At 45.3% G+C, this 16,872-nt stretch overlaps 1 protein-coding gene across 6 annotated transcripts in view; it reads right to left on the bottom strand.

Moving 5' to 3' along the window:
* Positions 1–16,872, bottom strand: part of lpp (LIM domain containing preferred translocation partner in lipoma) — a 114,455-nt gene that overhangs the window by 42,031 nt on the left and 55,552 nt on the right. For all 6 annotated transcript variants that reach the window (XM_040183556.2, XM_078107633.1, XM_078107634.1 and 3 more), the window contains 2 exons: positions 14,941–15,063; positions 2,144–2,731 (listed from right to left, as the gene is read on the bottom strand). In XM_040183556.2, the coding sequence (XP_040039490.2) occupies positions 2,144–2,731; positions 14,941–15,063 (711 nt within the window). The remainder of the gene's footprint in view (positions 1–2,143; positions 2,732–14,940; positions 15,064–16,872) is intronic.

The following is a 16,872-nucleotide window of genomic DNA, read 5'->3' as shown; positions in this document are numbered from 1 at the left end:
ACCAAAGCCAGCTTTTCAAGCAAAGTGTAGACTTTTGTTCTGAACAAATATAATTAGACTTATTTTTAAGACACTCTCTGCGATGTTGAAGCTAATTTGTATTTAGTAAAGTACAGTCCTTGATGAGCTTTTCCCAGAGGCCGGGAGGCCCAGTTTGTATTTTGAACCAGCATAAAATCCTTGAATTAGAGAAAACTCAAGGGCCTTGCACTTTCCAGAGATTGTCGACTGCTGAATGCATCGAGATTAGAATAGCTGTCTCTGTGGCATACACAACGCTTCTAAGGGATGACAGTGTTTAGGAATTCTTCTCATTCATGTACAGATATATAAAAAGCTCCGACGTCTTGCAATGTGTTTTAAAAGCTTGAGGCCAGGCCTAAGACGGTCCCATGCCAGTCTTGCCAAGATTAGATTTAGTTATTTCGGGTTTGAGTGTAGATCATTTCAACTGCGTTTCATGGTGGTTTTGACAATGGATTCTAAAAAGAAAAATAAAAAACAACTAAATCTGTGTTTTTTTAAACAGGAAAGGGTCTTGAACAGGTACTTGAGGGCCAAATACATCCCATCATGCTGGAAGTTTGCGGCTGCCGGTCTGAAAGAAAAAAGTCTTCATCTTCCACTGGCTGAGGATCCATGTGGAAGGTGTAGCAGTAAGAAATCCACTATTTCTTCTTGCCTGCTCTCAATTGTTTGGGGTCCTAGTTGCATTTTCTAAGCTACGGTGGGACGATTTTGTAAGATAATATTTCTTGACTGACCAAATCATAATAACCGCTCGGAGGTACGGCTGATGAATCCTCCTAAAAAAGAAACCAAATTATTGTTCAGTCATTTTTTTTTCTTCTTTTGTATATTTACTAATGCTTCTTAATTACGGTATTGTTTTACAAAATAAACAAATCACTATTTAAATAATCAAGGGCTGTAGCACTACACACATATAATGGTTGTAACTAGAATATATAAACAAATGATTCATCATTTTTTTTAACCGATATACGCATTTTCAATTTTTACACAATTAAACCAAAAAATAAACAAACTGAACGTAAGAAGCTTAGATATACACGCCGCGCATGAATACAAGCTGCTGTTTATGAGACAAACAGAATCAGATGGTGTAAACCCCCGACGGAGAAGATCTTTGAAAAATTCATAAAGGGTAACACAACTGTTTATTCTGCGCATTTCAATGGAAGATAGCAAGCAGCTCTCTGTTGAATTGCCATCTGATGCTGCACATACTGTATGTATGCTGTGCATGTACACTCAAACCCGCACGAGGAAAAGCCGCACTGACGCACAGTCATGTGTACACACACATACACACACACACACACACACACACTACATTCTCAAGTAGTGTATAACATGACTGAGAAAAGGCCTTGAGGTAGAAGAACTGAGAAGAAATTCTTTTGGCAAACATACCGTGACTCCCTCGGCTCAAGAGATCAGGGTCAACACTTTGTCAACATCTGGATTGATGAAGGGAATTCAGTCATCCAGATATTGCAACGGAGTGAACCTAAGCTTTTTTTTCTCGATCTTATGATTCTATATTGTCAAACCCTCAAATATTCTCACTAGAATTTGAGTAGCAACTAAGAGGTCAGAGTTTTGGATGTAACTCCCATGGTGTCTGGGTGCTGGGCTCAGGTTTTTTGAGATAGGGGAACTCAAAAATCCCACGGAGGTTTGAAGAAGCACTGTTGCCCTTTCATTTCGACAAGAGCAGGTTGAGGTGGTTCAAGCAACCAATCAGGACGCCTCGCAGATCCCTCCCTGTAGAGGTATTCCAGGGATATCTAATTGAGAGGAAGCCCAGAGGCAAACGTAGAACGCGCTGGAGGGATTAAATGTCCCAGCTGCCCTGTGAGCACTGCGGGATTCTCTAGTAGGATCTGGGAGGTGGGGCTGGAGAAACGGATGCCCTGACTGGTCTAACCCAATGCCACCATTCCGGACCATGAAAGGTGGGGGAAGAAAGGAAATGTGAAAACGATGGATAGAAGAAAGGAAGGAAGGATAAAAGGCTGATTGTTGAGTTATCCACTACTGTTCAATTTGTATTTTTTATCCATAACAAAATATGGTAACCGATGGAGGCAACCTCTATATGTGATGAAAACCTTACCTTTGGCGGAATAGCTGGTCCAGCAGTGTAAGGAGCCAGACTTGGTGGTACATCTGAGATGTAGGTCTTTCTGGGCCCTGGAGGTTGGTAAGCCTGGACAGGTGCCGGCTCAGGTCTCCTGGGACTTATGCCGACACCTTGGGGTGCTGTATAGGGATGTTCTTGGTATCCGATTGGAGCCATCTGGGAAAACCCAGGCTGTGGTGGCCCATAGGCAAAGTCAGGACCTTTGGGCTGGGCGGGCATGTACTGCACCTGTGCAGGGCCCCGAATTGGCTGCTGGCCAAAGTTGTGGCCAATTGGGGCTTGATGTTGGGGGCCGGGCTGGGCCGACCTCACTTGGACGTTGAAAGTGGGCTGGCTCGGGGTTGAGGCTGTGGCATAGGAGGCTGGTACGGGCTGAGGGGCGGCATGGCTTTGAGCCTTGACCACAGGGCTGGTAGGAGAAAGAGGGGTGGACGAGACCCCCCCGGGTGCCTGAGATTTGGGCGTAGACTTCTTGGTGGCAGTCAGCGGCGGCTGGTTTGGGATGACCATGCGCTTGTAACCGGTCACTGGAGCGCTGGGGGTGGAGGCTGCCGAGGAGTTCTGAAAAATAGAAGAAAGTTTGGCTCCGGTTAAAACAAACCAAAAAGTGAAAGACTCATGAGCAGGAAAATAACATCTAGGGAACCCGTCGGCCGGTCCGTTAATAGGGGACATCTACTGGGGACCATGAATATGTGCAAAGCCTGTCAGAGACATCCATCAAGATTTCAGTTTGAGACCAAAGTTGGACCCACATCGTCTCCCCGGTGCTCGCATCGGAGTCATTTCTCTATATCCTTTCCCCTCAGACGGTCACGGGGGAGGCTGGAGTCGATGCCAGCTAATATCGGGCGAGAGCCGGGGTACACCGTGGACTGGGGACAACAGGCAGGCCGATTGGTGGTTGTGTGCTAACCATCGTGCCACCCTGAGAACACTGACAGAGGACAGAAACCAATGTATACAACAGCTATCCACCCATGCTGTGGTTTATTATCCGCCCTGCCTTCCTGGAGTCAATTACCTCGACAGCAGAGGCTGCACAGCGTGCTCTGCCACCCAGAAATCTATGGCTAATAAAGCAGGAGGGGAAGGAGATATATCGTTGTGCAGAGGACGCCATGACAGCAGACTGGCAGCGGCACACAACACTTGTGCTGACTCCGGCTCCTTGGCCGGGATGGACGTTAAATCACGGAGATTTGCAACGCGGGTGTTCCTGGGAAGAGCCGGCTGTAAAGCAGCAGACCCAAGCCGCTGCAGGGACCCTCGCTGTGGGAATGGCCGTGGCGTTATGATCCGAGGTCTGGCCGCTTTACCATGGCACGGCACGGGGCGAAACCACGAGGAACACGCGGCAACAGCGCTTCACTCCCATGTCAGAGGCGTGCGCCCTGGGTGTCTGTCATGTAAGTAATAATTGTTTTTCACTACCACCACATATCGGTGTCAGACATTAAGCCAGTCTAAAAAGGGTCTATCATTAACCTTGGATGGCCTTATTAGGTTATTGCCTGAAGCCGAAAATCAAGAGTCAATTACTAAATTTGCAGCACTGGGGGAACAAAAAGGAACACTTGTAGTCTTTAGACCCCTTTGCAGTTTAGTTTGATGAGATGTCTTCTAAATTGGGGCAGAGAAACAATTCCAATCGATTCCCCCTTAAAAGTTGATCAAAGCCCTCAGCGGTGCCCCAAATATCTGTGTTTTGCTGCACTGCTACACGATGCCGTAATCCCGTTTAAACCAAAGGAGGAACACTCGCTTTGTAATTCCGTCAGTGAAACGTACCCTGTGAAATTCTCTTCCCGATAATGTGTTGCAACACACACAAATAATTCCAAGTTATCGGGTGAAGGAGGTGCGTGCTTCAATTTATGGGTCTAAATCCCATCTAATCTAAGTCAGAGGGGAGCCCCTAAGGAACCATTACATGTCTCAGATTCCTACCTCAGTGATTAGTGCTGAGGTTTATTTAACTAGTGTGTCTGTCTGCATATGTATGGAAAATGAAAAATGAAATCTCTCCTATGCCCTTTAGGAGGTAGAATTACTTAATTTAAATGTTTCATGGGTTTTAAATACTCTAGATTGTTAATTGATCTTTGAGGCCTTAGAACATAGACTAGCATTTAGTTCGAGCCGAGCGCTGGAAATGCAAATAGGTCCTCTCCAAATAATTACACTGTCATGGTACGTTTTCCACAAATTACATAAAGAGAATGGATTCGCGCCTTTCTGAGGGCGATGAAACTTATCAAACGCATAATACCCGAACCAAAATGTCTGTGTTATTAACCAAGTTATGGTTTCAGTTGATGTGCGCCTTTGACCTGTTGGCGTTAATAACAAGTTCAGAGGTAATAACGATCATAAAACGGTTTCTGATTATGAACAAAATGTGTATGGATATACAATACAGCAACATTTCCACCACGACAACACATTTATTGATCAGTTTCTCTTTGTTAAGTGATCTGTATGTTTTAACAAGATTTATATATCTATATCTTATATAAGATCATATATCAGGATATTTTTTTATTATTAATATTTCGTTATCACAAAAAATCCAACTACTCAATTCTTTCAAAAAACCTTTCTTAAAATAAATGTACATTGTTATTGGATTTTATTTAATTTTATTATTGTATGTGAGAGTAATGTCATGAAAACAGGTATTTTTATTAACACGTTTTTAACCATACAACTATATATATATATATATATATATATATATATATATATATATATATATATATATATATATATATATATATATTCTAATTTGACTTTTTTGTATCATAAAAACCTCCTTATTACACAATTGTGACATTAATGTATCTCATTATATGAAGATGTCATAACTATAGTACAGTGTTGAGACAACAAACGTCTGTATGTTTTTCCATAACATAACACGGGGCACAAAATGTACACTTCATGACATGGACTCATTGAATGAACGGCTTCCACTCTTTTGATATGTTAACGAAAGTCTTTGCACGCACTTCAAAACCGCCCAAATAACACATGTTGGTGTTTTTCAATAACATTCACATCACTGCAATAAATCTTCACTGAGGGACAGAAGGGAAGTGGTCTTTTTGTATGATCACATACACTGTATTGAAATCCACAAGTCCAACCTGATACAACATCATACTGTGCTGCTGTCTGACACACACACACACACACACACACACACACACACACACACACACACACACACACACTTTTTAAAAAGTTTTTCCCGGCGCCTTCAGGAGTTAACCCTCACCCCACACTGTAATTCAGACTGACTTTGCAAACAACTTAAGTGTGAAAATTCACAGAGGCTCTCAAGAAAGCCTTTTGACACATTAAAAAAGATTAGGAGAGACTATACCAGCCTCAGGGGGCTGAGTAAGACTGTTAACTTTGCGCTTCAAACCACAAGGGTGGGGGGATTTTTTTTATTTATTTAAAAAAGGTCTTTGTTGAAGCAGGCTCGGGGAAAGCCCCCACAGAGGGAGAAGTTGTGCCTCTTCTCAGACTCATCTGAAACCGTGGGTGCTTTTCTCTCTGAACTTTAATCATACAAGTGCATCCATCGACCGGACCACCACCCCCCCCCCTGCATCCGTCCGTTTGCAGCACTCGCGCTACGGCCGTGGAAGAATTCACAGTGCTAACAGCCCCCCCTCCAACCCCCGCACACTTTCAGTCATCTCGTCTCGGCACAATCGGAGCACAATAGTCGCTTTTAACAATCTGCCAGCCTCAATACAGACGCGCAATTGAGGGTATCAATTTGCCTCTCCTAAAATAGTCCGAGATAAGGCACATTAAATATGATTAAACAATGTCTCCGTGGAACATGGCGAGACCTCTAGCTGTTTGGAACTATCTCTCAGTTTTGCAGATAAAAGTGTGCTGTGCGCACGCTGGGAACTTTTCCCGCTCCGCCTATCTCATATCTGCATATCGGGTTCTCTCTTTTTGTGCTCCTTCAAGTGATAGTTGCATGACAACCCTCGCCTTTCATGAGTGAATATTTGCGTACAGTTTTTCACCCACGCCGTTTAGAATGCATGTGTCCTGCATCCCACGCTCAATGTTTTTTCGCCGCGTGTCACCGTGATGTAATCAGTCCTAATAACAGTGTCCCACTTTGTTCACCGCGGTAGATTTACATGCACAGCTCCATTTAGCGGCCTTTCCGTACAACTGCTGTTATGCAATTGAAGAGGATAAATAAAGTTCAAAAAGTTCTATAATATTTTCCCTCACATGGCTTAGATAGAAAATCCATTAAAAAGACTGTTGCAAAGGGTAATATCTGTTTGAATGGGTGCATCTCAGTTGACCTGGATGTGACTTGAGTGCTTCTTTGGATCTGTTACATTCTGCAAATGTTCACGAAAGTACATGGAGGACTTGACACACGAGCGTCGGACTCAAACAGAATGTTAAATACAAAACTATCTGAGGACGTGGGGGGAGTTGGCATTCAGGATTACTAACACAGATGTGGAGGAGAACTCACGTGGGTTTTGAAGGTAAAGTGAAGCTAAACATATGTACAAACATTTATATTTGAATGTTTCAATTTCTCCAAGTAGTTTTTCTCAGCTATGACATTTGTGCTGTGGCTTCAGATGTTCGCACAGTTGATCATTTTTACATCCACCAACTAAAAATGAATACATTGATGCAGGATAAGGATGTTTTTTAATGATATTTGCCAACCGTGACTTTGAAAGTTTAAATAATCAACCAATAATCTATACTTTAAAACATTAAGAAAGCAAGTAAATACAGATCAATTATATATATATATATATATATATATATATATATATATATATATATATATATATAATCTGGACAGGGAATTTTAAAGAATATAATCTTTTTTTCAGTGCGCCGTGGTTTCTTACTCGTCCACGCCGATTCCAAAAGGAGCTTTAATGGGCCAAAATATCGCTGTGGCTCTATATCAAGCAAGAACAAACATCATCACAGTCATGCTGATGGTGGTTCATAATGACTAAATTGGTATCATTGGGGATTGAAATGTTGTGCACTGTTTGATTTGCTGTACGTGGACTTAAAAGAACAGGGAGCATAATGAAGACACGGCATAAGTCAGGTAGCAGTCACCTGTACAGCACACGACATGCACAAAAAACTCTTATGTAATCTCCTCCCCCCCATAAAAAGCTGTTCAAAATTAAAGAAAAATAATTAAAAATCGAATCGAATCATAAAATAACATCATACAAAAGTAGGGCTTATTACACACAGATGCAACTAAAAAGTTTTTTTTGGGCTACTGTCTGAAGACAAAAAATAACAGCACCCTGCAGGCCACCTAAACAAAAAAGAAAAAGGGAAATGTGTGTTTTGTGGTGCACACAGCAGAAACTAACCGTTTCATTCACCACCCGCAGTACTGTGGGACGGCCCATTGCCGCACACGCCTCGACTCATCCCGGCAACGAGGGGAGCTTTGGTTTTTGGGATGCACTTGTGACCAGAGATGCTTCGGGAGGAGAAAGGCTGCTCGCCCGGTCGCTTACGGTGTGTCGATATCATCAATCCCAGAGACGGGAAACCCAAGCGCTCCTCTCGGGGGCTGCGCTCGCCTGTGTGTCTGTGTGCGTGTGGCTGTAGGCTCCCGAAATGTTATTGGGAAGATGGATAATGCGCCATGACAGCAGTTGATGGTAAGCCTTTTAGCATCATCACCAGGGACCTCATGATGTAAAGAGGGTGTTTGTTTTGACTATCAGAGCGTCCCTGGCTCAAACTAACCTTGTCATTGGTGCACCCTGTCAATAGAAGACAAAGGGGTGATTGTTAGTCAAATAAACTGAGTGCAAACATTGACGGAACACGGAGGCCTGCTCCTCCCTGCATGGTTGGCTGGCCCCGTCAAAACTCGCAACCTGCTGCCCGATTGACCTGAAGGTCGCCGGTTGCCAGACATCTCTGCTCCGCGCAGCGACAAAGCAATCAGGAGAGAATCGCAGCGTGTGAAGCAAACCGGGAGGGAAAAAGAGTTAAACGCCGCCGACACAGAGCCGCGGTGTCGCGGAGATGAGCAGCGGCACAAACACATCAGGGGGAGCGGAGCGCCGAAGAGTGGAAATATCTACGCCTTTGGCTCGGACCTTTCAGAGAGGAATGCTGGTTAACGTACAGAGGCTGACTGTGCTCAACAGCATGCTTTGAAGTTCGCGCTATACTGTAACCTGTATAACGATAATACATTTCATCTGTAAAAGGAATACGTTTAAAACCATGTTTTAGAACGGTAGAAAAACCTGGAAATTCCTGCGCGGGATATCCAAGTTCCCCTTAAACACTTTGTCGGCTCATGAAGACACAACTACTGTATATCTACAAAGCATTTCCCTCTCACCCATTCGTACGCACCAACATACTTCAACAGAGAACAACAGAACCAAGGACAGTCTGTGGCAGTGAGCATTTGTGAGCATTGATTTAATCCCTTTTCAACGGCATCAAAGAAACACCATTTCCCAAGAGCCCGACGCTACGCTAGGCTAACCCGCTGGTCATAGCTACATATTGAGCCATCAGATGTGAGCTTGATATCAATGTCGTCATCCAGCCGCAGGAAGGTAACCCAGTGTCTTTCCCAAAACTATTCTTTTAATCATTGATTACGCGTACACACCGTTGAACGGGCCCTGGATCGTTCACCGGAAGTGGTTTTTAGAACTTGTGTCTCACATTTGAACACAACTTGTGTCTGTGACTTTAGCTGTATGACCTGTACTTACAATGTTTACCCACTAAATCTCTGAACCACTTCTGAACCCCTCGTCCTCCTGTAGGGAGTGAATTTGAACTGGGGGGGTCATCCCTCGAGAAGCCTTCTGAGTTTGCGCCCCATTAGGGGGGGGGAGCAGCGGAAAGGTCACCGACCCTATCACACTCTCAGGGAGCAGAGACACCGGGGTGGTCCGAGCGGCGAGCGCCCATCATCCTGCCGAGTTGTGACAGCGAGTGCCCTCCGCAGCGCTCTGCCCGTTGAGAGGCGGGAGTGTCACGCCGCGGCTCGACTGCCGCAGTGTGAAGCGAGGGCCTCCTCGGGGCACCCGAGCGCAGCGATCTATCGCAGCAGCATTTCCAGCGCTTGGCTTCAGCTTAACTGTCAGCAGACTTCAATAATGCCCGTTTGTTCCGTGTGGACAGGACAACCTGATACAAACACTTCCAGCTATTTGACGTCGAGCAGGAAGTACAAACAAGCCAACGCAGGCAGAGCTGGATCGCTTTCTGCACCCAACTCACACATGGATCCTAAGCAGAGCAGATGAACTACGGGTTTGGGAAGACCGTTACTTCTGGGGTGTCTTTTACAGTTTCTTCATGTATCCGGTCCAGAAAGGCTGACAGCTATGAGACCTGCAGAGACGGCATTGGACGCCCGGGTTGGGATTCAAAGTGGACAGAGCGGTGACCTCCTGTCGGCTCACAGAGTTCCTGAGATATCGTGTTCACAAGAATGGGACAGGCGTGACGTGCCGGTGACCTTTAACATCCAAAGTTTATACTTGAATCCAAATGGAAATTTGTGCCAAATTTGAAGGAATTAGCTGAAGGCGTTCATGAGATATCGGGGTCACGAGAAAGTCAACGGACAAGCGGAAACACCCAAGAACCCATGTAGGACTCCACAGTCCAACACGCTACACACGAACTGTGACGCTCCGATGTCTCGGGGTCACGACCTCTTCCCTCACAGGCACCCAAGAGCTCAGCAGCCTCGTTCACTTGCCATTAGTTTTTTTCTAGACAGCACTAGCAAATGTGCACGCGAGTCCCCAACATGAACACGCACACAAAGAGACGGCTCGAGTGCGCTTTGCTGCCTCGACTGTTAATTGAGGTGGAACCGCGTCTGTGAGTGAGTCACACATCTCTGGTCCCAGAAGCACTGCCAGGAGGCAGCCCTGTGACAGCCGAGTGGAGTGGCTCTCCCTCCTCACTTAAAAGATCCCCCCCAAAACACACACACACACACACATTATTCTTGATGCAGGTTTATCACAGTGGAAAAGTGTATGGGGCTGAGACATTCAATATTTATTTAGGATGCTGCACATAATCATTGCACAGAGTGGATGGATCAGACAGGAAGAGCTTTTTAATTTCAACTCCGATCTCATCACACCGCATTGAATCAGAGCGGGACGAGGTTTTAATGGAGGTAGTGCATTAGGGTTTAATTGGGACAAAAATGTCACTGCTTAATGTGAAGCTAAATTGTTACTTGGTAACTTCCCGGGTCGCACGGTGGATTGCTGCCTAAGTGCATCAGCACTTGTGTGTACTTTTCTCCACTGCTCAGTGAGAGCAAAGACTGGATCAAACACCACCGGAATAGTTAGTCTCTTTTTCTTAATCTCTACATAAGGAATTTCTTGATGCACAAACACATTTGTTGATTTTTTTTTGCATTTTCATTTGCATACAAGCAGAATATGATTGCCAAAATTATTCAAATCAAATACAGTGAACACATCATGGATGGAAAAGAGCGTGTGTGGATTAAAAAATCGGGACGCGCATTATATAAAACAAAAGACCGTGGCACGGCGACGGGTTCGATTACTAGAAAGGCGGCGGCACTCGCGGTGTGAATCAGAGGTCGCAGCGGCCTCGGCAGCCTCCGCCCAAGCGCCTTTGACGAGCGCACTATTTTGACACTCATCCGGGCCCACTTGTAAACTCCCCCCCCAACAGATGTGATGTGCTCAGACAGGCCTACGCTGCACATTAGTGGGGCTGGTTGGGCGCAGATTGCAGTGCAACACACTTTTAGCATGAGCACGCACTCCTTGTGTTGTCTTCCCCGTGCCAGGCTCACAGTATCGCACCGTTAAAGAGATACCAGGATCTCACAGCCAGATCTCAAAAACAAGACGCGGGCTGATGACGGGCAGAGAAAGGGCCGGCCAGGGGGATCACCAGGTGACCGATTGGCTGATCCTCTCGTCGCTAAACTAGTCATGTGTCAACGCGTCGTGATGACTACTAAGTCATGATGACTGCACGAGTAGTAGTAGTACGAGTAGTACTTCTGATACTTCTCCAGCTCCCTGACACAGCTTCACGTTGTTGAAATAAACTTTCGAAATGTTATAAAAGTGAGTGAAATTTAACTACAATTCAGGGAACAAAAGCACAATGAGAATCGACTCTCACAAAAGAATAACAGCATTCATGACAATTTTGTTCAAACATTTGATATGTAAACGTCATATGAAGAAAAAAATGCATTATCATCACAATCAGGTCCGGCTTTATTTTTCCTTTTTTTTGCTGTCGCAGGATGAAGCTAACAAAGCGCAACGCAAACTTAGTTAACTGTGTCAAACACGTCAAGACGGAAAGTGGAGAGAGAACAAATGGGGGTTATATAATGATCACATTTCATTACCCCCTGTTATGCAACAGAGAATACCAACTAAAGCAAACTGAATTGTTTTGATGTCTGTGAGGCATCAGTGCCGGCTGAGCGTTTGCGGGAATGCTACTTGGAATTTTTATGAATGAGCGACAACGTCCACTGCAATCCTCGTCTGGGAGGCTGGCACATGAACGGCCTCCTCACCGATTCCAGATTTAGAGTTGGAGGGGGGGGTTCTGCTCCAAGAGCTAAGGAAGGGACCTATTGATTTTTGGAGAGCTGGCTCTGTAATTGCTTTGCGCGCCGGAAAGCTGTAAATCAAGACCGCTCGTTGCTCTTTGCTTATACAGGCGGAGGATTGCCGCGCGGCCGTGGCGGCGGGACGGTACGAGGAGCCCGCGACTCTGCTCACTGCTGCGTGTGGGAATAAACATGGAACATGGAAAGAGGCCGAGCACGGACTGACGGGAGCAGCTGGGAACGGGGGGCGGGAAAGGTCAACCTGAGTTAATCAGCTAGAATCAGCATCAGCTGAGGAGAGAGTAACAGCATGTGTGTGTGTGTGTGTGTGTGTGTGTGCGCGTGCATGTTTGTGTGCGTGCATGTGTGCGCGCGCATATGTTCGTGCTGCTAGAAAATAAACAATCAAATGGAAATGTGCAAAAAGCCGTCAGAGAGAAGACACAGCGGCGGCGCCAGAGCGCAGGAACGGGGTTAAGTCAACAAAACGTCCCGCTACATAACGACCCGTGACTTATACATGTCACGGCATGTACGTGCACTCACTGAGACACAGGTGGCACGGCTCCTCGCCCGCAACCCGAGGAAAGGCTCACACCGGGTTCACCGGGATAAAAATAAAGACGCGGGACGACTCCCACCCTGACAGGTAGAGAACGGCGGCGGCGGCCATACATTAGTTAGCGTGAGGCGGGCGCTCAGAGGTGCGCATCAATTTTTCAAGTTGTGTTGACAAAGGCTTTCAGGCTGCTGCTCTGATATAAACTGCACGTGTGTGTGTTTTTTTGTCTTTTAACCCAACAAAGGTGTGCACTTATACTATATTTTATTTAGTGTTTCATCAGCTGGTCGCTGTGCATTCTAATAAAAGTAATAAAAGTACTTCTCTGCGCTCTCAATATGTGGGCGTCTGTGCATTTTCACCGTGTACACTTTGTATGTGTTTTGTTTACATGAAACGTAGAATAAATCCGGAACAGATGCTTTCACATCTGACAGCTGGCAGTACGTAAATATAATAGACATTGTGCAGTCACATACCATAAAAAGGGTGCATGTTTTGCTTTTTCTACTATTAAAGGAAGGCTGCGATATTTTGGGAAACCCTTTGCTTTCTTGCCACGAGTTCGGCGAGAAGGTCGATACTCTGATTCCAGATTCCTGGATATGTTCTACATTGTGGAACTGCAGTCAGACAAACAAGCGTTCCATCGAGCAGCAGTCGCTTTACAGCGGTGCTCTGCGCTCCTATTGGTCAACTATTTAAGGGAACAGGATCACATTTTCTACTGCTTCAAATATAGACAAACAACAACACGCAGGCTCCGCAGTCAGAAACCAGACGGCAAACTTTATCACTCCCCTGAAAAGACACCAGACGTAGCACATCCATTCGTACCTTTTTACTAAAGAAATGAAAAGTTGGATCAAAGCATTTTGCTAAAATAGCTTCCCTGAGGCCGAGGGGGCAATATGTCAGCAGCCACCTGGCAGTTGGTCCTCTGCCTGCACAAATCTATTCAAACTATTTTTTTTTTTTTGAGAAAGTGTTGCAATTATCGCAAATTGGCTGCGGGCATGAATACTTTTGAGGGGAAAGGCCTTGAACTTAATCAAGTTCTCCATCGCAGAGAACGTGCACAGACACCTGTGGGCGGCAGGTCCATGCAGACGGCAAACCCCAAAACGCAATGTCTGTTTTCTACTACGCACCGCTCAACGTGATGAAGGCGTTTTACCATATTTCATGAGAACATGAGGTTATGCTATTACAGTGTGCCGTTTAATTACCAGAGATCACCAGCTCATATTTGACTTGCCTGCAGTGTGTATCGCGTGCACGCTCGGCTCATTTCTTTTTCGCCCTTGATCCGCCATGTTTCCCCTGTGTGGCGCAATAGTTTTCACCTGAGCTGCACCCGTTCTGCTCCCTCTGACCAACAGTCGCTGGACTTAAACCACAAAAGCAACATTTTGTTTACTACTCTGTCCACCTTGGTCCCGCGGCACACTTCCCACGTCATTTTCCACAAAGGTAGCATCGAATATGCATTTTATATTCACAGATGTGTGCACTGAAAGTAGTTTTCCCTCCACGTTAAAGTGGATGTGACGTAGTAGGTCAGTGGATATAAATGTGTGCACGTTGAAGGCGGACGCAGACGCTCATCCGTAGCCGAAGGAACAGCTTCGTCAATAATTGATCACCGTAACGTTTTCAAGCTCACATATGCATCTTTAAATAAATTAATAAAACAGACAGCGTGTAGACATGGTAACTACACAGTAAACAACCCACGGATAAAAACTGGAATATCCTTCAGAGTACTCTGACTATAGCCTTGACAGATAACAGCCTTTCAGGTATTATACCATTGCTTGAATATCTCACTTGAGATACGATCTGTATGGTGTTAAAAGCCCCTCTGAGTCTTCTTACACCAAACACTATTGGTTAGGTTTTTTTATCCGCCTGCCCTACATTTATTGTGTGTCAAACTACTTAGTGAACTGCCCAAGGCTTTGACTTTTTGAAGTTGCTCTTAATACCGTTTAATATCAACTAATGATATAGGTCAAGACTCAGTTTTTCCATCGGTGCAAAACATTTTTAAAAGAAGCAACATATGGGTCCAATTCCTGCGGGAAGCTCATTTGATGCAGTCTGTCTTTTCAATGAAATGCTGTTAAACCAGTCGGTACTTTTTTACAGTTGTTAGGAATTTCAGTCTGCAGTCTTTTCATTTAGCGCAATTACTGTAAGCGCCATAGGATCACTTTGTCACAAGAGAAAGTCCTACAAAACAATACTTGCCTGTACAACTGCTTCCTCTTAAAAACAATGAAATATTAAAGGGGCACTCGGGTCGGGTTCGTCACTTCAATTAAGTAGGAGGGCTTGTGAAAGATGGCCAAAGTACGTTGACTTTTAGCCCCTCGTATAAGCCACACCCCCAAAACCCTGCATCCTACATTTCCTAACGTCCTCCCTGATGACATCACTACCGATTCAGGATCGGCCCATTGCACTCCTTTGACAGCTGTCCGTTGAATGTAAGCAGGGGCAGAGCGTGTGTGGGTGGCGTGCGTCGGGACGTACTTGGGGGGCGCGCGGCTTGTAGGGCGAGCTGCTCTCCAGGTCGGCCAGGATGCTGGTGAGGGAGTCGATCTCAGCGTCCAGGCTGGAGCGCCTCTCCTCCAGGGTCTTCCCCGGGCCGCCGATCTGCCAGCAAACGTCACACAACGCGGTGAGCCAAATGACCAACGGCGGCACGCCGCTCCGCGTAGCCGCAGGCCACGTGTCAAGGGCAGATAATCATCATCGAGGAGCGAAGAGACGTTCTCTTGTGGATTACGGTCTCCGGGTTCGTGCTTCACCTTGACCTGAGACAATCCTGTTGAGAGCCACACATCAATAGCAGAGACTTCCCTCTGAAGCGGCGCATCGTCTGTTCATAAAGCAGTGCACTATTCACCTCCTGCTTTTCAGCACACTTGGATTTACAGCACTTCATTCGTCATGCATTATTCATCTGGATCTCATCCAGAACTATTTCAAACAAAAAGGTCAATTCTTTTCTTTTTTTTTATTATTAAGAATTAAAGTCTGATCATTTCCTGTTTCATATTTGAAGCATGTGCCCTGTGGAAGATGATGACAATTGCTTTGATTTTTATTGGACCGGTTCGTCGAAGCTTGAAAGCGTCAGAAATCGCTGCTCTGAACGTTTCCAGTTTCACCACAGAGAAAACACCACTTCAACATAGAAAAACAAATTTAAAAAAGATATCACAAAAAATCTTACACAAAAATCTGCATCCAAATGATCTGACCGTTCGTGACACTCTGTTTTCTACAAAAAAAATCCCGGGAGTTTCTCCACGGAATGACAGATATATTTTTAGTCCTCTGAACTATGCTGCAACTGCAAGAAGACTTCTTGCAATTGCCTGCGGGGGCTTTTTGAGTTGGCTGGATCAGTGACTGCTTCTTATTCTAATGTTATGTGTTTGGATTACCTGTCACAATCTATTACAGGCAGGGCTTGCTTCCATTTGGAGCAGAGCTGCTGCTGCTTAAAAAACATCTAAGGCTACCATGGGGGGGTAAACAAAGCAAAACACTAATGGCTTGTCTCAAATCAACAAAAGAAGAAAAAGAGGAGGGGAAAAAAGTATTTAACGGGGAATAAGGGGAGGATGAAAGGAAGCGCTGCGGTCTCTGGCGTGTGGCGCTTCATAATGTAAACTAGCGGCTGGAGGGTTCGCCGTGGCCCCGTCCCGATCCACACCTCTGCCTGCCTCATACGCACGAGAAGTAGTTCTCCTTTCATCGGAGGACGCACCGTTTAAACATATTCGCTCATGTGTGAGATTTGTCTGCTGGGGCACAGAGACGAAGATACAAAGACATTTTGATTGATATCTACCCTCTTTTTTCCATGCAGTTAAAGACTTCTGCTCTGGCTACGGGGCACGCAATTAAGATACCAGTGGTGTATTAAGGAATCCCGTTGCATGGCCAGCCAATGTGACAGGAGAAGAAAAGTCAGAGATGAAAAGCGGTGAAGCACTTTGAAAACTAATTAGGCACTTCATTTCTTTTACGTCTGCTGCCGTGGTGCTGAGAAAGAGATGGCAGATATAGCAGTGGGGAAAGACACGAAAGCAAATCCTTCACATTAAAGATCATCAGGAGCATTTTGACTGTACCTGCACATCCAAGTAGACATGGGACAGTATCCCCTAGGAGACAACAAAACATGCATCTGATAGCTGCAAGTAGCCAGGTGAAAGAGGAAATACGAACAGTTGCTATTAAGGGACCATGAGACAGAGCTCTTTCAATGAATCACAGGCACGTGACCTATGCAGGTTCAATTCTGGGATTAGAATACAGATCAACTACATCAAACTTAGACACTTAACAATGTAACACTTGGACAGGACTTGAGAGAAGGTTGGTTCTGATTACCGTGAACACAGGATCTGTACTGTATATGACACATGTACACATGGAGGAAGATACCAA

Source organism: Gasterosteus aculeatus, chromosome 8 (genome assembly GCF_964276395.1).
Source record: "Gasterosteus aculeatus chromosome 8, fGasAcu3.hap1.1, whole genome shotgun sequence".
Lineage (NCBI taxonomy): Eukaryota > Metazoa > Chordata > Actinopteri > Perciformes > Gasterosteidae > Gasterosteus > Gasterosteus aculeatus.
The sequence above is the reverse complement of the archived record's forward strand: the minus strand, read 5'-3'. Positions and strand labels throughout refer to the sequence as shown.